Genomic DNA, 21,414 nt, shown 5'->3' with positions numbered 1-21,414 from the left:
TTAAAAAAATTAATAAGATTTCATTTTTATATTTAATATGTTAAATTGAATCATAAAGATGAATATAAATGTATTAATTTTTAAAATTTTATTAAATATAATATGTATAATATTTAAGTTTCAAGATATTTAAGATAAAAAGAAAATTATAATATTTAATTTTATCTATATATTCATATATTTTATTATTTTAAGATTTTAAAAATTAATTTATATTATTTTATACCTATTATTATAAAAATAAACGTTGGAAAAAAACCCATTCTAGGATTATACAAAAATATTTACTAATGTGATATATTGCTCGGTGGCTTATCTCTTGCTTTTCCATCATGAGGTTCATGTTTCAAAGCCATGGTAATCTCAATTCAAGTGTTAGGCACCCAGTAAACCCAAAAAAGTCTTTTGTTATAATCCAAGACAGACAACTCTTCAAATTTTATAAACAATAATTTATAGAATAAAGTTCTAATTTTTTAATCTCAATTTTAAAAATAATAATCAATTCTAACATGAACCTCATAATAAATTTAATTAATTACTTAATGAATTAATTGTAATTGTAAAAGGAGTTATAAAAGGACTCTTTCACCCTTAATGAATTTAACTAATTACTTAATTACTTTATAAATTACTATTTTGTCCCTATATTAAATTATTTTGGGGTGTTACAGGCTAAATGCTCAAACCTCATAACCATTTTGGCGGGGCAGATCTCCTTCCATTTTGGCCATATCTCGAAATTGCTAATTCTGAGGCTTGGGCGGAACAGTCTAACAGGGGTTATCCCATTTACTTTGGGAAACCCTTCATCTTTTTAGCAGCTTTCAATGGCGTTCAATCATTTGGAGGGGGTATTTCACATGATTTAAGTCATCTGAAGTGCTTGAAATATTTATATTTGGATGTAAATAACCTGTCTGGTATGATTCCTCCCTTACGCTATAATTGGTCATCTGCCATTGAATTTTTTGTATCTGGCAACATTCTGTCTGGAAATTTTACTCCAAACATGAGGTTTAATTTTCCTCAACTCCGCAAGTTTTGCATAGCAGGGAATCAGTTTACCGGAATAATTCCAGATACACTATCCAATATTTCAGGACTTGAACTTTTGGATCTAGGTAACAATTATCTAACTGGCCAAGTCCCTGATAGCTTAGGAGTGCTCAAGGATCTCTATTGGTTGAGCCTTGAATTCGATAAATTAGGAAGGGGCACGTCAGGCGATTTAAATCTTCTATATTCTTTGCCCAATGTCAGCAGTCTAAGAATTATCAATCTACAGGCCAATAATTTCGGGCCGTGTTACCCATCTCTGGTTTCCCAAAAAAAGCCCAGCCCAGATGTTAGCCATCTCTATAAACATGATGACATAAATAGACCCCATTGATGATTGGTTTTCCCTCTTTTTGTTTTTTTTTTTTTTTTTTTCTTTTTCTAGTGGAGATGGACTAGAATTTAACTCAAGTTCACAAATTCAAGTCATTTGCTGGAATACATTTGAATAGCTTGTTGTGCTCTTCCCCAGTTGAGAGGGAGGCATGCATTCATTTTAAATAGACAAGAAGCAGTTCGTATCCTGATGAGACAATCCAATCTACCATTAATGGAGATGCCAATCTTTAGCTTGAGATTACAGTGGTCCTTTTTGCTTGTCAACCTTGTACTTTGTATTAGTTCGTTTAAGTTGGAATCACATTCCAGCACGCCCACTTTTGGAAATGAAACCGATAAGCTTGCATTGCTGGCCTTCAAGAATTATGTAGCTAACGTTCCAAATGGAGTTCTGAGTTCCTGGAATGACTCTCTGCACTTCTGCCAGTGGGAGGGGGTTACATGCAGTCACCAACTTCAGAGGGTCACAGCCTTGAGGTTGGAGAGTCAGAGATTAGCTGGTTCCTTGCCTCCTATTGAGAACTTAACATTTCTCAGAGAGTTGGAATTGTCCAACAATAACTTGCACGGTACCATCCCAGTGATATTGGCCATTTGCCACGGATGCAACATCTCAATCTGAGCATGAACTTTATCCAAGGTGAGATTCCGATTGAACTGACAAACTGCTCAAGCTTCAGAACTGTGAATTTCACAAGGAACAATCTGACAGGGCAGATTCCCTTGCACGTTGGCCATATGTCGAAACTCCTACATCTATGGCTTGGTGCCAACTATCTAAGAGGGGTTATTCCATTTACTTTGGGAAACCTTTCATCTTGGCTGTCCATTACGTACATTTGGAGGGAAATATTCCACATGAATTAGGTCGTTTGAAGAGCATGAGATATTTATATCTAGGTAGGTACAAATAACTTTTCTGGTATGATTCCTCCCTCCCTCCATAATTTGTCATCTGTCATTGAATTTGTAGCAACTGACAACCATCTGTCTGGAAATTTCATGTCAAACATGAGGTTCAGTTCTCCTCAACTCTGCAAGTTTGGCAAAGCAATGAATCAGTTTACAGGAATAATTCCAGATACACTATCCAATATTTCAGGACTTGAACTTTTGGATCTAGGTGACAATCATCTAACTGGGAAAGTCCCTGATAGTTTGGGAGTGCTCAAGGATCTGTATTGGTTGACCCTTGACTTCAATAGTTCAGGAAGGGGAATGTCTGGCGATTTAAATTTTCTAAATTCTCTCACCAACATCAGCGGTTTAAGGTTAATCAATGCAGAAGGCAATCATTTTGGGGGTGTGTTACCCAACTCCATTGTCAATCTCTCAACCCAACTGCAGCAACTCGTCCTAGGAGAAAACAAAATATCTGGAAACATCCCAAAAGAGATTGGAAACCTCATCAACTTGATTCAATTCATTGCAACTTGGAATTATCTCACTGGTATCATTCCCACATCAATTGGCAAGCTTCAGAACTTAGGAGAATTGGACTTCGGTTGGAACAGGCTATCAGGTCTGCTACTGTCCACCCTCGGCAACTTAAGTCAACTGTTCCACCTTAACATGAGCTACAACAATTTTGGATGAGAACATTCCTACATCTCTCAGGAACTGCCACAATATGGAAACTCTGGACCTCAGTCACAATAAGTTGAGTGGTAGTGTACCTGAAAATGTCATTGGTCATTTCAATCAGTTGAGATCACTCTACCTTCAACAAAACTCATTCACTGGTTCTCTTCCAGCAGATGTTGGTCAACTGAAAAACCTAAATGAGTTACTTGTTTCTGATAACACATTTGTCAGGGGAAATTCCCAGGGAACTTGGCAGCTGTTCAGTATTAGAGTACCTCGACATGGAAAGAAACTCTTTCCAGGGAAAAATACCCGTCCTTTAGCTCTTTGCGAGGAATTCAATTCCTAGATCTTTCATGCAACAACTTGTCTGGAACGATTCCCAAAGAACTACAACATCTTTCTGCTTTGCTGACTTTAAATCTGTCTTTTAACTACCTTGAAGGTGAAGTAGTTCCAAGTGGAGGAGTTTTTAAAAATGTGAATGGGATTTCAATCACTGGGAACAAGAAGCTTTGTGGGGAAATCCCTCAACTGCATCTGCCACCATGCTTTGTTGTAGAGTCAGCAAAGCATGCCAAGGGCAAGCATCCTTCAATCAAAATTATTATAGCTATAAGCATTGCTGGTGTTTCTTGCTTGGCTTTCATTGTGGCTTCAGTTCTCCTTTATAGGAGAAACAAGACAATAATGAAGTCCTCTTCCACTTTTTTGGGATATGGGTACTTGAGGGTTTCTTACAACTCAAAGCAACTGGTGCATTTGCTTCCTCCAACTTGATTGGCATGGGAAGTTTTGGTTCTGTATACAAAGGAATTCCTAGTCAAGGCGAAAGACAGGTTGCAGTGAAGGTACTGAACCTTCAATAGCATGGAGCTTCCAAGAGTTTCATGGCTGAGTGCCAGGTCCTCCAGGCCAATTCAACATCGAAATCTCCTCAGGATCATAACTTCATATACAAGTTTTAATGCTCTAGTATTTGAGTTCATGCCTAATGGGAACCTAGATAGCTGGCTGCATCACGAATCCAGAAATTTAAGCTTCAGACAAAGATTAGATATTGCAATTGATGTGGCTAATGCTCTGGATTATCTTCATCACCAATTGCAGACACCAATTGTTCATGGTGATCTAAAGCCAAGCAATGTTCTTCTTGATGATGACATGGTTGCCCATGTCGGGGACTTCGGGTTAGCCAAGCTCTTTCCTGAAGCTGACGACATGCTGAGTAGTGATCAAACCAGTTCGACACTGATGATGGGATCCATCGGTTATGTCGCTCCAGGTACACTTCCTTACGTCTTTTTTCCTCAATCCTAAAAATAAGTTGTGAAATTGTTGGTTTAAATTGGCACGCAGGATAGCATAGCTACACTCGGCCTATTAGCCTTACTTTTCAATGGACCTTTTTTTTTCCTTACTTTTCAATGAACTTCTAAGTAAAAAGATGAATATGCATGGCAGAATATGGACTAGGTGGCTCCATGTGGCCTCAAGGAGATGTGTACAGCTATGGCATTCTTTTCCTGGAGATGTTCAAGGGAAAGAGACCAACAGAACACATGTTTCCGGATGGTTTGAGCCTTCACAGTTTCTCGAAGATGGCATTACCAGAACGGGTGATGGAGATTGCCGATTCAAACTTGGTTGGGGAGTCAGGTGAAGCAACCAACAATATAGCAAATCACGGTGATGTGGAAGGTAGAATGCAGCATTACCTTGCCTCAATTGCGAGAATTGGAGTAGCATGTTCTGAAGAATCACTCGGTGATCGAATGGACATCAAAGAGACGGTGATGGAACTAATTTAGGGGAAAATGCAAAGGAAAGAAAATAGAAAGAAAAAGAAAAAAGAAAGAAAAATCAAAGAAAATAAAAAAATAGAGTTAAAAATGATAAATTATTTTTATTTACTACTTCAAATTCATTTTATTTATTTTAACTTATCAATATAAAGATTAAATAATTTTAAAATACATAAGTTTCTAATTAATTTTAATTATATATATTTTTTTTTAAATATTTAATAGGATAATCAAATATAAGAAAGTTATTTTCTTTAACTAAGTGGATATCATTAAGGAAGTGTTTCTTGGGTAGGAATCCAGACATATCAAGATGCATATATATACACGTACGTACGTACGTATGTGTGTGTATGTGTTTTAGATGTCTATCTGTGTGTGCATGCAGACAGACAAGTTTTGGATTGGACTCCGACGTGCAGTCACCAAGCCCACACATCTTTTAGATCACGCATGCCAATTTCTACCCCATGAGGTATGGAAATAATGTCACCAAGCCCACACATCTTTTGGATCACGCATGCCAATTTCCACCCCATGGGGTATGGAAATAATTTAAATATGATAAATCTCTCTCTCTCTCTCTCTCATCTTTTGAATCACGCCAATTTCCATCCCATGGGGTATGGAAATAATTTAAATATGATAAATCTCTCTCTCTCTCTCTCTCTCTCTCTCTCTCTCTCTCTCTCTCTCTCTCTCTCTCTCTCTCTCTCTCAATGCTAACCACCCAAATGAGTATTGGAGACAAATTTAAAACCCGTGCATTTCATTTACTTCTTGAATCCTACTGTTCTAGTACTATTATAATATATACAGCCATCTACAGAAAGAAAGACGAGTTATCTATTTTCTTACCATTGTAACCAGTCATAGCCTATCTTTGAGAAAAGTGACAAGGTTATATTCTAAGAGAGGATTGTGTTTTGAATCTAATTAGACTCAAAAATTAAACTTTGATCCATATATGTTTACCATTTAAGTTCAAAAGTCAAAGAAAGTATGAAAATTGAGAAGAAGAATATGAATATTTTATCTTTTCGAAAATGATCTTTATTAACTATGAAAAAAAAAATGCAAAACAATCCACATTGAAATTTCATTCATGTTACCTTAATTTTGCTCACATTTCATTTAAGCCCTAGACTATTGATGTGGAAGGTAGAATACAGCATTGCCTTGCCTCAATTGCGAGAATTGGAGTAGCATGTTCTGAAGAATCACCTGGTGATCGAATGGACATCAAAGACACCGTGATGGAACTGAATATCATTAAGGAAGTGTTTCTTGGGGTAGGAATCCATGGGGAGAGACATATCAGGATTAGGATGCAACTACCTGCGGAAGGAACATCTCAGCTCGGTGGTGACTGAAGAGTTGTGGTTTGTTCTAATTGTGACTGAAGACTGTAATTGAAAAATAGTATATTTCTATTTCATTTTTCAAAGCTTCATGGTTCCAGCTCATTTGACTTACAACTACGTTTCATCGAGGCACGTGTTAGCTAATGTTAGCTAATAATGGATTTTTATATTTAAATTTAACTATTTGATAAAAAATTATAAAAATATGAAAAAATAATTTTCATCTACCTCATGATTGTATTTAAATATATTTTATTTTAAAACATTATATTTATTAAATAATTTTGTTAGTAGGTAAAATCATATCCATTTTTTTAAGAGAAAATAAGATTAAATTTATTTTTTTAAAATGATATATTTTTAGAATATATTCTTTTTAAAAAATCAGTAATAAATTTTCATAATAATTATTGAAAAAAATTAAGACAAAAAGGTTTATCAAACATTATGATAGAAAATAGTTTTGAAGAGTATATTGATATCTTCATATTTTATATTATCTCTATCAATTATACAACTTATATGAACCAAAACTTAATTTTTGGGGTTAGTCAGGTCCAAAATACAATTATCTCATAAAAAAAATGTTAACAATGGTTTTAAAATCGAACCAACTATTAAATTGGAAAAGACACTAATTCATAATTCAATAGTGAGATCTATGATTGACAAATGATCAAATCAATTATATTATAAATATATAATTTATATATTATATAAAATTTAATAATATTTTATTTTTTATATTTAACATGTTAAATTGAATCATAAAAATAAGTATAAATATATTAATGTTTTAAATTTTATTAAATATAATATATATATATATATATATAATATTTAAGATAAAAAGAAAATTATAATATTTAATTTTAATTATATATCCATATATTTTATTATTTTAAAATTTTAAAAATCAATTTATATTATTTCATACCTATTATTATAAAAATAAAGGTTGGAAAAAAACCATTATAGGATTATACAGAAATATTTACTAATGTGATATATTGCACAGTGGGTGGGTTATCTCTTACTTTTCCATCATGTGGTTCATGTTTCAAATCCCTACCAGCGCAATGCCATGGTAATCTCAATTCAAGTGTTAGGCACCCAGTAAACCCAAAAAAGTCTTTTATTATAATCCAAGACAAACAACACTTCAAATTTTATAAACAATAATTTATAGAATAAAGTTCTAATTTTTTAATCTCAATTTTAAAAATAATAATCATTTCTAACATGAACCTCATAATAAATTTAATTAATTACTTAATGAATTAATTATAATTGTAAAAGGACTTGTAAAATGACTCTTTCACCCTTAATGAATTTAGCTAATTACTTAATTACTTTGTAAATTACTATTTTATCCCTATATTAAATTTTGAGGTATTACACATTAAATGCTCAAACCTCATAACCATGGACTTGACAAGGAACAATCTGACCGGACAGATCTCCTTCCATTTTGACCATATCTCGAAATTGCTAATTTTGAGGCTTGGGCGGAAGGGTTATCCCATTTACTTTGGGAAATCTTTCATCTCTTTAGCAGCTTTTAGTGGCATTCAGTCACTTGGAGGGGGTATTCCACATGATTTAAGTCGTCTGAAGTGCTTGAAATATTTATATTTGGATGTAAATAACCTGTCTGGTATGATTCATCCCTTACGCTATAATTGGTCATCTGCCATTGAATTTTTTGTATCAGGCAAAATTTTGTCTGGAAATTTTACTCCTAACATGAGGTTTAATTTTCCTCAACTCCGCATGTCACGCCCCAAGACCCACTCCAAGGGCGTGACAGTCATTTTACACCTCAAACCCGAAGGCTCAAAGTGTAACCTGACTCAAACAATCATAATGTAACTGGAAGTAACCAATTACCAAATACCTGGAGTAATGGAACAAAATTCTAAAATCTTCAAACTTAACTTTAGAACGAAGCATTCATCAACCAAAATCCATTATCCAAATAGATTGCAACTCAACAAATCAAGTAGTAACAAATTTTTATAATCTTCAAATCTCAACTTCAAACTATCATAAAAAAAATATTTAAAAGCTCAATAACTAAATAGCTTCCAAAAACTAAATAATTCAAATGAACATAAACTTATAAGCTAACAATGTTCAAAAATAACATCTTAAGAAAAATCCTAATGATAACCATTTCCCGACCTAGCCATCACTCCTCGCCCGAACTAAGGGTACCTGAAAATTTTTAATAATATTTCATTTTTATATTTAATATGTTAAATTGAATCATAAAAATGAATATAAATGTATTAATTTTTAAAATTTTATTAAATATAATATATATATGTGAACCCCGCATTTCGGCTCAATGCGTTTCCCACTCGATAGCGAGCTTGATTTTTATTTTTAAAAAAATGGATTTTTATTGTTTAGAAAAATGACTTGGAGTCGCCACTTATTTTTGTTTTATTTTTAAAGGGTAAACAAAATAAGAAAGAAAAACCCTAAGTGCGACTCTTTATTTCAGAAAAGCTGGTCTGTGAAAAACCGGATCGGGTTCGGGAGTCAGGTTACTCATCGGGAAGGTACGATAAAGACCGTAGCACCCCTCTAAGCCCCTAAAGTCGGGTTTCTACTAATAAAATGAAGCAATCATGGCAATTGATGAGGAAAACAATGAATACCCGAAACTATCATGCACATAGGAGAATTAGAAACAAGCATAAGGAGTGACCATGATGCGAGAAAATACGTACCTGGGTGGCGAATCAATATGCGCTATCAAAAGAGGAGTTAGTAAATCAATATAGGATGAATATATACGTATCACAAAGCAGAACAAAATCAATCACGCATGATGATTAAATCAATCAAACCAATCAATCGATCAATCGATCATATATGTCGGGCCCCCACCAAAGCCCGTTTATTTTAGCATGAATTGATTTCCTAAATTCCATTATTCGGAACTACGGAATTTAAATTCATGTTTATTTTAAAACATTTTAAAATCATGAAAAATCCGAAAGTGACTCGCCGAAACGAAAATGGCGACCAAATTTTATTGAAAAGCGGATTCTTGGAACCTAGACGAAAAAAACTAAGGAATAAAAATTAAAGAGATGAAATTATTTATATAAAAAAAAAGGAAATTGAAAAAAAAAATTTGCAAACTAGAGTTTAGGAATTTATTTTAAAAATAAAAGATGAAGAAATAAAAAATAAGTAAATAAATAAATAAATAAACAAAAGGAAGAGAAGACGTGTGGCTTAAAGGTGGCCATGCAAACCATGCAAAAGTGGGTCCCCCAAAGGTGCAACTGTATGAAACTGTAAGATATCCATAGAGAGACCAGCCACAAACTTCTCAATGAGACTCTCTTTTTTGACAACCTTCAATTCCTCCATCAAAGAATTCATCTCAAAGGCCATGTCCTTCAAATCATCTCTGAGTTGCTTGATTTTGGAACTGTTACACATTACTGGATCATCAGTTGGGGCCATCTTTGTTGCCTTCTGTACAACCACGGTATACTCATCTTCAGCATCAGGAATGAACTCAGCTCCGTAGGCAACCTCCCACCCAACTACCCTGACCTCCCATACAATAACGCATTGCTCATAAACTAATATTTCCACTGTTTGCTTGGTTGATGGTTTCACAGTAATCTCGGTGACTGGATCAGCAATGCCGAAATCAGGGTTGCAATCACAGTAGTCCACACTCAATCCACCATACTACATTGGTACTTGCTTAGGAGATATGTATTTGAAAAGTGTTTTGGCAGATTTGGCTGAGCTTGCAAATACAAACTTGTTCTTGGTCCTCTGAGTCAAGAATGGACTGATCATCATATAGAATGCGAGATACCACCAAGGAACATTGATGAACACCTGTTTAGCAACGAATTCAGGGTAATTGTCCTGCAGCAGCTGGAGGGCCTGTTTGGTGGCTTGCCTAAGTTCCCATTTTCCGGGTCCGGGAGAATTCTTAAGATCATTAACCTGAAAGATGGTGTTGACGCCGCCAGGGGTGAAATCAAGCTTCCTGATACTCCTTTCCAAGAACTGAATCCTCCATCTCAGGAACTTCATCCTCTTCTCTTCATCAGAAAACGTCTTCTGGTACAATTCTTTGTTCTGAAACTCCCCATACACATTGTAACACACTAGGTGGCCATCTCTGTCAAAACCATGCATGAACACCACCTTCTCCAAGTGCTCACCCAAATCATCATCCACCAATGCGTCAATGCCAAACTCTTTCCTCCAAAAGATGGTGTTTTTTTTTAGCATGGCGAAAGCTTCCTTCACCTTGAACTCTCTCGCCCTCAGAAATTTGAGAAGAATCATATCGCTTCTCTCGTCTTTCAGCAGTGGAATCCCCCAGATGGACACATCCTCTTGAGTTGGGCTTTCGTGCTTGAGAATGGATTCAATTGTTGGGTTTGGTGTGGGTTTCACATTTTCATCTTTAGCACTCTCTTCTTGGGTGCTGATCTCCGATTCTGCTACTGGGTTTGGTTCCCTTTTTTCAGAAGCTTCTTCGATTTTCTCAGGTGGTTTTTCTGCTGATTGAGGCGGTGACGACAACGGTGGTGAAGACGGGGTGATTTCTGAAGAGAGAACCATTGGACTTCTTCAATGGGCGTCGCCGGAGACGAAACTCGTGACTGTCGCCCCTCTGAACTTCCTTAGTGCCATGGATGGTATCAGTCAGACCCGAGATCCTCCTGCAACAATGAACAAGGCATCCAAACACTTGTATCCTTCTCAAATATTCATTCTGAATGGTCAAGGTCAGCTAGACTGGAGCAGTTCGGTGAAGACAGCAGCAAGATTGCACTCACGGCAAGGTGCAATGGCATCAGGTTCGTCAGCCAAAAATCAATCATATATGAAATAAAAACCACAACTCAGAGCCCATGATTTTCGCCATGAGACGGCATGAAAATATCACTCTTCTCATAAACGATATAGTCAATGGCAGTCATGAAGGAGGCTTTCTCTGAAAATGGCTCTAGTTCACTAGGCAAGGCAAGGTCTTCCTTATTGTAGAAATTAAGAAACTCTTGAGTTAATGGCAACACGACTTCTTTCTCGTTGATCGGTATAATATCCTTAGTGACAAACTGATCCAGATCAACCACGGCTGTAGTATTTCCTCAAGATACAACTTGAGCATTACCCTGCTTCTTTCCTATCTGAGATCTTTGCGCAAACCCAAACCATCTGGAGGAGCTTTATTCATCCATAACCCTCATAAGCTTAGTTCTACGATAGCTTTACCTGAATCCCTCAGGTAGGGACATACAGCCTGATGTACAACAAGGTAGGATACCAAGAACAGGGAAATGGCAAAACAAAACAGAGCACAAACCAATGAAACCAATAAAACAACCAGAGCCATGTTTGATGTTTAGATCAACAGGCTTGGCTGTAGGTGAGTGATCTAGAATACGTTCCATGGAGATAAGAACAAAATAAGACTCCTATATGATGCGTAGTAAAAACTAAAACAGAGTAGTATCATTCTCAAATCACCCCAAGGAAAATAGATGAAATAGGCATAACAAAATCCATGGACCAAACAGGAATCGTAAAACTGAACGTATAATCGAACAAATCCACAGAAAATATCAAGAAAAAGGGAATAAGACTATAGTGTGATAAAGAAAATCCCAGGATACAGGGCAGTCATACCTCTCTTTTCTCCTCCCTCAAGCTTCCCTGTTCAGCTTCAGATGCCTTAAAATCCACCTCCAATGCCAATGAAACTAATGGAACCGTCCAGTTATCTTCCTCTGCCCTCCAAACATACAGCTCTCCTACTAAAAAAAATCAACGTTTCCGACCCACCCCCTCAAAGCTCTATGCTATCCAGCTTGCTCCTCAAGAATGTCTCTCTAAGCTCTCGAAAACTCCCTCTCTGCAACTCCTCACCTCAGCTCAAGGAAAATCTCTCCAGACCCTATCTCCTCTTTGTTTTTTTTTCTGATTTTTCTCTCGTTTTTCTCTCCAGTCTCTGAATATCCAGCTTGCTCCTCCAGAATCTCTCAAAAACTCCCCCCTTCAATGCAGCTACATCCTCCTAAAAATATCTCTAACGGCCTTCCCAAAAGCAAAACCTCTCCCCCACTCCTCTGCCAGCCTCCACTACCCTCTCCTGCAGCTGGCAACCTTCCCATAACAGAATATACGCTCCCCTGATTCCAAAATGTTCTTCACTTTCCAGGTGTCTTCCTCTGATGGGTCCATCAATTCCACTATTTTGATTCCATATTGACTAATCCGGGAGTGACACGTGGCCATGCAAGATGGTGACACTTGGCCACAGCTAGCTGCAAGAAAGGAAACGTGAGAAAAATGACAGCTCCCCAAAATGGGGGTCTACAATATAATATTTAAGTTTCAAGATATTTAAGATAAAAAGAAAATTATAATATTTAATTTTATCTATATATTCACATATTTTATTATTTTAAGATTTTAAAAATTAATTTATGTTATTTCATACCTATTATTATAAAAATAAACGTTGGAAAAAAAACCATTCTAGGATTATACAGAAATATTTACTAATGTGATATATTGCTCGGTGGCTTATCTCTTACTTTTCCATCACGAGGTTCATGTTTCAAAGCCATGGTAATCTCAATTCAAGTGTTAGGCACCCAGTAAACCCAAAAAGGTCTTTTGTTATAATTGACAGACAACACTTCAAATTTTATAAACAATAATTTATAGAATAAAGTTCTAATTTTTTAATCTCAATTTTAAAAATAATAATCAATTCTAACTTTAGTAGTATCAATTTTATAAGAATTGATTCATGAAATCAAATTCTACTGTCAATCTTATACACTGATATCCATTGATAAAAAAATGAATGCATCTAATATAATTTATACAAAAATAATTTTAATTCAATGACAAAAACAGTTTATAAAAAAATGATGTCATTAATATAAATTTATCAAAAATCGTTTGTAAAACTAGTTTTGATTATATTAATCTCAATGAATCAACTGCATCCAAATTTACAATAATCATTAAGGTGGTGTTTGTTTTTTGGCGAAAAAATCAAATATTTTGGCTTTTTTTATTTAGCTAAAAGTATCTTATTGATACAAACCAACATAATTAAAGTGAACTTATTATCAATAAATTTGATTTAATTATGTTGGTTAATATTAACGAGTTACTTTTAATTAAATAAAAAAAATTAAATATTTTAATTTTTTCTATTAAGTCAAAAAACATATACGACCTAACATTATTCATATTCACAATTGTATACATTGACTAATGTGATATATTGCTTAGTCCTTTTGGAGGTTCCTGGCTTGTTAGGCACCCAATAAGCCCGAAAAAGTCTTTTGATCTTTACAATAAATAAATAGTGGATTATAAAGACTTGAAAGTTGTATGAATGAAATCCAAACCAAGAAAACACTTCAAATAAGTTTAATTTCAGCCCAGACAAATGAGTTCAATACTCCACCCAGATTTAAAATATAATTCCCATTCCAAATGAGTATATTTTGATTCCCTACTTTCAGCTTTCCTTGCTTCCGATATCAGTTTGCTCAGACCCGGTTCTCTCTCTCCTCTCACAAAATAGCTCATCCACAGATCAATTCAACTAATCCAACGATTATTTTGATTATGATGCCCGAAATCGTACCTCTCCAAAATGAACAATATTCAACTGCAATGGAGAGGAAAAAGCAAGAGCAGAGGATGCAAGTGAGAAATGAAAGGCCCGAGGAATGCGGTAAAACAGCGTACAAGCCGGTTGCGAAAGCGATGGCCATTGCTCCCATCCCAACCATGGTCAAACTAAAGGCCCAAAGTAAGTGTTTTTCAAGGAACTTCCCACGTTTGTGCATGGTCATAAAAAAGTGAAGAAATACGGCGCATAGTGAGGAGAGCATGGCTATGGTATCCGTCACAACAAATGCTTCGAAAGCTGCTTTCTTTGATAAAATTGCCTGGCCATCATCCTCTTTGTAACCACCAGGCAAGGTGAAACCCGCAGCAAAAGTTACTGTTGTTATAAGCGCAGAAACTATCAAGTGGGTTTCCCCTTGTTTTTGTAATTGAGAGATGTATTCTTTCCTTTCTTTCTTTCTCTCCCATCTCTTACTTTCCTTCTCCCAAATCGAATAAGAATATTCAATCATAACATTCTCAAAGTCAGATTGGATCAAATCCTGAAATCAGACGTGAGGAACATTTAAATTTAATTCAATTGATGAATCCATTTTTTTCACAAGCTGAATGAAAATATGATACAAGTGATAAATCAATCAAACTTAACCAACCTTTAATTAAATACATCAAATCAAGCTTATTTGTTCCTAGAGATTTGGGGTTAATCTACTTGTTTGTTCCAAAACTTCTTGATGAGTGTCAATTTATATAAATCTGAACATCAACATAAATTATTCAATAAATCCAATTAATTTAGAAACAAGCAAAAATGTTTCAAACTTTCCTTTCATTTTTAATTATTTTCATTTTTTTAACTCTCAGAAGTTTTGGAATGCATGTTTTGCAATTAATCCAATTATCTCGACAACAAAAATAAACAAAAGAATCTTTCACCCTTATCGTCCTTTAATTTTACCATATTTTTTAATCAAGGAGGTATAGGTAATAATTCCATGAGGATAAAAAGGAAAGAAAAAAAATACAAAATAAAATTTTATTAACTCTTCATCCTATTCACCTTCTACTACTTTAAAATGTGAGAAAGAAAAAAATATTTTCTTGATGTTATGTTTGGTTCTTGAGAAATCTTAAAACTATTATAGTCATAAAAAAGAAAAAGCGAAAACAAATGATAAGACTATGTTTATTTCTAAAAGAAACCATAAGGAAAAATATTAAGAGAAGAAAATTAAAAAAAAAAATCAATGAAATAAATATTACCTTAGTATTTTTCATGAATCAAATATAGTCTAAGAAAAATTCATGAAAATGTAAATATACATACATATATATATATATATATATATATATATATATATATATATAGAAAAAATAAAATATTTTCCTTGGAAAAAGTGGAAAAAGCTTGAAAAGACTGTATTTCTCAACATTTGGATACAAGTGAAAAAATTATAAAAAAAAAAATACTAAATAAAAGACACTAACAATTTTTCTTCCCATTTCTTTTTTTTCTAAGAAAAAAAGGTTTATGCTAAGTACATTCCTCTTAAATTTAAATTTATTTTGCTTAATTTCTCAATAAACAATGAAAAGAAATAAACATTTTGTAATTTTTTTTCCTCTATTTCTTTCTTTTCCTTTTCTCTATTATCCCATCTTGAAACTATGGAGACAAATAAAAAATAAAAAACTAGCTAATGCTTTGGCGATGGATCTTATTCCCAACATGAATTGATTGGCGTTGGCTGAAAGGATGATAAGTTTAGGTTGAAGGAATCCAAACATAGCAAACACAGCTCAAAGAAATGAGAAACGTGGTAAATTAAACTAGCATTTGCCAATAAACATACCTTTTCCTCATAAATGTCCTCTTTGGCCCTCAAAATTATGTCATAAGAGCAATGGTTTAAGCTTGTCAGCCACTAAGATTAACCTCTTTCAAACTAAAGTAAGATTCCTAGGACATCATATTCACCAAGGAACTTTCACCCCTATTCAAAGATCAATTGAGTTTGCTGATAAGTTCCCTGATGAGATTAAGGATAAGAAACAATTGCAACGTTTCTTAGGAAGCCTTAATTATGTGTCAGATTTCATACAAGATTTAAGCCAATTATGTGCCCCTTTAAGACAAAGACTTAAGAAAAATCCAGTTCCTTGGAATGAGGATCATACCAAGATTGTTAAAATAGTAAAGTCTAGAGTCAAAACCCTACCATGTCTTGCCTTAGCTGATCATAAAGCCTTTAAGATTGTTGAGACTGATGCTTCTGATATAGGTTTTGGTGGAATTCTTAAGCAAAGAAGTAATAATCAAGAATTATTGGTTAGATTCACTTCTGGAACTTGAAACCATGCCCAACTCAATTACAGCACCATCAAAAAGGAAATTTTAAGCATCGTTTTATGCATTTCAAAATTTCAAGACGATCTTTTGAATCAGGAATTTTTATTAAGAGTGGATTGCAAATCTGCAAAATCAGTTTTACAAAAAAATGTTAAAAATATAGCTTCTAAACATATTTTTGCTAGATGGCAAGCTATTTTAAGCAATTTTGATTTTCAAATTGAGTATATTAAAGGAGAAAATAACTCAATCCCTGATTTCCTAACTCGTGAATTTTTGCAGGATTCACAAGATCATGGCTCCCAAAACAGAAAAGCAATCCTTTAAGAAATCATCACCTTACATGAAACCTCATTCAGTCTTATCAGAAAAATTCAAGCCTTTGTATTATGATTTTGCTTCGGGATCTCAGGGATCTACTTCTGATCCTAATCCTCCTATTCTTAAGCATCCTTCCTCCCCTGTTGTGGAAGAAGGAAATATTTCTGGTTCTCTACCTTTGGTGGAAGAACCCATCCCCTTAAACTTCTCTACTTTTGATACTAACCCCTTATCTGTTCATAAGAGTATTTGTGATTTGCAGGCTAGGTGCAGGACCCTTGAAAAAAAGCTAGAAATAGCTAATTTTCACAAAAAAGATATAAGCCAAGCCCCTTTTTCCCCACTGGAAATTGGTGAGAAAAAACCATTCACCCCATTGGTGAATGAGAAATTAAGTAAGGATGAGCAGGAGTGCATTATCTTTAGAATGTTTCACCCAAGGAGTGAGATCTTGTCCACTCTTAAGCTAGATGATATCTATCAGCTAATTTGTGAAAAAGCCAAGTCCAGTGCAGAAGAAAAGCAAGTTTTTATTTCGGCTTATCTTCAGGATCTGCACATTTATCTCTCAGCAATTCCTGGTCTCAGTGTTCCAGGATTAAATTTAACCAAGGAGATGGAATTTGATGGCTCAAAACTTTGCAGAAATTGTACTGAACCGCTTCCTCATCAACAAGACAACAAGCCAAATTGCAACTGCAATAGGAATTTCACTATCAGCAGAGCCTGCATTGATCTACAGTATTACCAGCCAATTAACCTTGCTTTCAAAGGAGAAGTTTTAATCCTAACTCCTGAAATGCTTCTTGATTATGGATTGGTTTACCAACTTATCTGTTCTGATCCAAGTCAAGCTAGCAATTTTGGCAGAAAGGTTAATCTAAGCTTAATCCAAGGTTTTAAGTTAAACAAGAAGTTTGCTGATGCCATTTTTATTAGCAAAGCTCCTGAATGGATTTCTAGAGGCAACGTTCTTCCAGCACAACACTATGTTAATCTTCATTACCAGAATAGAAGACCTACTCTTCTGTCCAGTCCCTTAGTTCAAACCGACATTTGCGGAGAGCTAATTATTAAGCAAATCAAGCATTGGAGAGCCAGAGTCATCAGCAGAGACTTTGAAGCCTACCCAAAAAACATGGGGCATCTCATTGCTGCGGATTCCCTACATCAGATATTTTGCAGTAAAAAGATTGACCCTTTACCGTTCAAATCCACTATTCAAGATACTCAGCTCCTAATGGATCACCGCTCGGAATATATTCCTCCCTGATTAACTGATCAGCAGTCATTTCAGCCGAAAGCAAGATTCCGGGTCAAAAGTCAATAGTGCTACAGGTCCTTTTTACTGTTCACTATTCACTATTCAAGCACGGGTCTACTATTCATGGTTACTATTCAAGATTCCTTTTTTGCCTATTTAAGGAGGCTCGGTTCTCATTTGTAAGCACGTTCAATTTACGTTCAATTTTTCTCTCCCAAGCTGAAGCTCTCCCTTCTCTCTTCTTTCTCTCTCATCATGTAACCTCTTCAAGCTTTCAAGCTTTCTTCAAGCTTTTCTACCCTTGTCCATTGTAAGATATTTCTCCTTATGTATAATATAAGTATGTTTTGATTACCTCCTATATGGATGGTTTTTAATTATGTTTTGTTTTTCATTTTATTTTATGTTCTTGTACCGCCTACATGGTCGGTTTTAATTAAGCTTTGTTTTTAAGTTTATGTTTTTATTTTGTACCGCCTACATGGTCGGTTTTAAGCTTATGATGAACTAACAAAGAAATTTTGGTTCCTTCTCTTTAAATTTCTTTGTTGGATATCTTTTGTATTTTCTAACCCTCTTCTTTGTTTTGAATCATGGCATAATTCATTTGTTCATTGCACATGACCTTGTCCTGGGTGTCATTGCACATGACCTTGTCCTGGGTGTCTATGGTATCAGAGCCATGTGGGAGGGAAGTTGGGTCTTGTTTTGGGTGTTCTTGGCCTATCCTAGGATAGGTAGCAGTGTGCCTGGGAGCGCGAGCCCTGCCGGTTGAGCCATTGTTAGCCGTGGATAGGCGTTTGTTAGGTTGTAAGAGGGTTGGGGTGACGTCTCATAAGGTTTGTCAATCTGCTATTAGGCTCTAGATCAAAAACCCTAAAATGAGTTCAATTTTCCGAACCATGTCTAGGAGATCCAGTGATTCTCAAGATACTGTTGTAAACAGTGAAGAGATCAATTATCCTAAGATTCAAAATGATTTAGATGATTGGAAGTTACCCAAGGTGTCTAATCAAGAAATTTATAAGAAAGAAACCTTTAAGTTCTTCACAGATTATACCATTAAGACCTCTGAAATGACAGTCAGTTTAGAACAAGACGACCAAGTCATAAGACTTCTAGATAACAGATCCATTGATAAGCATAAGAAAGATGGCTATAATTTCATACACTTTGGTATGATTCAAGTAGCAGCTAAGCCTTTGACAAGATTAGGTTTAAACACCTCTATTGTCATGTGTTTAAGGGATAATAGGCATCTCGAATATCGAGATTCTATTATAGGTGCAGTCCAAGCTGGACTGAATGATGGCCCAGTTTATTTCCAGTGCTATCCTAACTTCACAGTTAGATTAAAAGATGCAGACATCTTAGATTCCGTTGTCCTGCATATTAAGACCCATGGCTTTAAGATCAAACCAGGAAACAGTCCTGTTTCAATTATAACCAGGTTTGCCTATAAGAGCATGAACACAAGCGTTGGATCTGGGGCTCTTTGCACCAGTCCTAAAGGTGAGACCACTTACTTTCACTCAGATATGCTAGATAAGTCAGATTTCATCATCCCCAAGAAGATCTTGTGGAAAGATGTTGATTTCCCTGAAAATTGGCATTTTGCTAATGCTGTTCCAGCCATAGCACAGCGTTATGAAAGTATTGAACAAATAGTTCAATATCCAGATGGAGGAGGAGAACTCGTTTTTTCCAAATCTTTCAGACATTCTAACAGCCCTAGAGTTTCTGTTTATGAACCCTCTAGAGCTTCAAGCTCTTCCATCCCAGTTAGAACCACTAGGGAAGAAGAAGGATCCAGCTCAGGAAATCCTAAGAACGTTAAGCTAACAGGTTTCAGAAGTTACACCAATGTAGCTAGACCATTTTACTCTGAAGAAAATGAGTCTACTCAGGAATCCCAACAGGATGAGTCCCCTGTTATGTCTCCTACCTATTCCCAGATGATTAACACAATAAGCCTAAGTGATGAGGACTTTGAGATCAACAAGGATCTCTTAAGAAAGGACTTCTATTCTGAAGTCAATAAGCAAAGAAACGATTGGTTCTTTAGCACTATCCCTAAGGTCATTAGAACCATTTACCAAGAAGAATTCTATGCCTACTTAAGACAAGAAAAGAAAAACATTAAGTTTTGGATTTGGTTTGAACTCTTCAAACAAGAGGAATATCCAGATTATCCTTGTAAGCGTGTAGATAACACTAAGAGCACTGATAAAACTAAACCCTTTCAATTTTCTAAGGAATTCGAGGAAAATCCCCAAATCAACTAGGCTTTTGTTGATAGGATTAATCAAAAGATTAAGGATAATCTTGTTGCCCCTTTGACTGTTCAGCCTGATAAGAGAATCAATATGGTTAAAGGTGATATTAGTTCAGAAGAAGAAGCTGATGAACTAATTAAGATGTTTGAGGAACCCCATAATCAAATTATTAACAACTTGGAAACCTTTAAGACTAGGAATTACTATCCTAGGCCTACTTTTCCTGACATGCAGTTTGAGGAAAGAAATCAGTATACTCAAGCCTCATACACCAGTGGTACTATCTATGAATGGAACATAGACGGTATGACCGAGTATAACATACTCACTAAGCTTCAAGAAATGACCATGGTTAGTACAGCCTATAAATTAAACAATAGACTGCCAGATCATGTTGTAGCTCAGACCATTGTTGCTGGGTTTACAGGTCAGCTTAAGGGTTGGTGGGATAATTATCTCACTTTTGATGATAGGAATAGTATCCTTAAAGCCTATAGGATCAATGAGAGTAATGAAGTTGTTAAGGACGAAGATGGCCAAGATATTGAGGATGCAGTGGCTACTCTAATCTACTCAATATCCAAGCACTTCATTGGAGATCCTGCAAAAATTAAGGATAAAACTGCAGATCTCTTAACCAACCTTAAGTGTCCCAAGCTTCATGATTTTAGGTGGTATAAGGAAGTCTTCCTAACCAAAGTCATGCTAAGGTCAGATTGTAACCAGTCTTTTTGGAAAGAAAAATTCATCTCAGGTTTACCCAAGCTTTTCTCTGAGAGAATTAGGATCAAGATAAGGGAACAGTATAACGGTCAAATCCCTTATGATAAGCTAACCTATGGTGAGATTATAAGCATTGTCACAGCTGAAGGGATTAAGTTGTGCAATGACTTCAAGCTTAAGCAACAAATGAAGAATGAACAAAAAATCTACAAGAATGAATTTGGATCATTCTGTAGCCAGTTTGGTTTCAGCCAAAAAGAAACTATGCCTCCCTCTAAGCAAAAGCCAAGCAGGAAGCCTAGCAAAGATAAGTTTTACCACAGTAAGAGAGGTACCTATGACAACTATAGGATGAATGATACTAAGCAGTCAAGGCACGTCCAAAGAAGGGTCAACAAAGATACCCAGAAAAAGGTAGAAACTCCTTTAGACGTCAAGCCAATTATCTGTTTTAAATGTGGCAAAGTTGGCCATTATAAAAAAGATTGTAGAGTTAAGCAAAAGATTAACAACTTAAGTGTCTCAGATGACCTAAAAAATATGCTTTGTAAAGTAATGTTAAACTCAGACTCTGAATCAAGGACTGATTCAGATAATGAAGATGATATTAATCAACTAGATAGCAGTGGCGATGTTTCTAGCCAATCTTCTAGTGACCAAGATGTTTGTATTA

At 35.2% G+C, this 21,414-nt stretch overlaps 1 protein-coding gene and 2 pseudogenes across 1 annotated transcript; 2 read left to right on the top strand and 1 right to left on the bottom strand.

Moving 5' to 3' along the window:
- The first annotated feature begins 679 nt into the window (after positions 1 to 679).
- On the top strand, positions 680 to 2,020 carry LOC132253839 (probable LRR receptor-like serine/threonine-protein kinase At3g47570). Its single transcript, XM_059737088.1, has 2 exons — positions 680 to 1,221; positions 1,708 to 2,020. The coding sequence occupies exons 1-2, from the start codon at positions 680 to 682 to the stop codon at positions 2,018 to 2,020; spliced, it is 855 nt and encodes a 284-aa protein (XP_059593071.1).
- A 389-nt stretch (positions 2,021 to 2,409) lies between these two features.
- Positions 2,410 to 6,160, top strand: LOC100249665 (putative receptor-like protein kinase At3g47110; annotated as a pseudogene).
- A 3,228-nt stretch (positions 6,161 to 9,388) lies between these two features.
- On the bottom strand, positions 9,389 to 10,780 carry LOC100244515 (patellin-3-like; annotated as a pseudogene).
- Between the last annotated feature and the right edge of the window lie 10,634 nt (positions 10,781 to 21,414).

The sequence above is a fragment of the Vitis vinifera genome, chromosome 5 (genome assembly GCF_030704535.1).
Source record: "Vitis vinifera cultivar Pinot Noir 40024 chromosome 5, ASM3070453v1".
Lineage (NCBI taxonomy): Eukaryota > Viridiplantae > Streptophyta > Magnoliopsida > Vitales > Vitaceae > Vitis > Vitis vinifera.
This window is presented reverse-complemented; position numbering and strand designations above follow the sequence as displayed.

Bases quoted from the DNA above. Each gene is read 5' to 3' on its own strand.
- LOC132253839 (XM_059737088.1), top strand. From the start codon at position 680: ATGCTCAAACCTCATAACCATTTTGGCGGGGCAGATCTCCTTCCATTT. The intron at 1,222-1,707 runs GTCAGGCGATTT...ATCACATTCCAG, and splicing joins GATAAATTAGGAAGGGGCAC to CACGCCCACTTTTGGAAATG.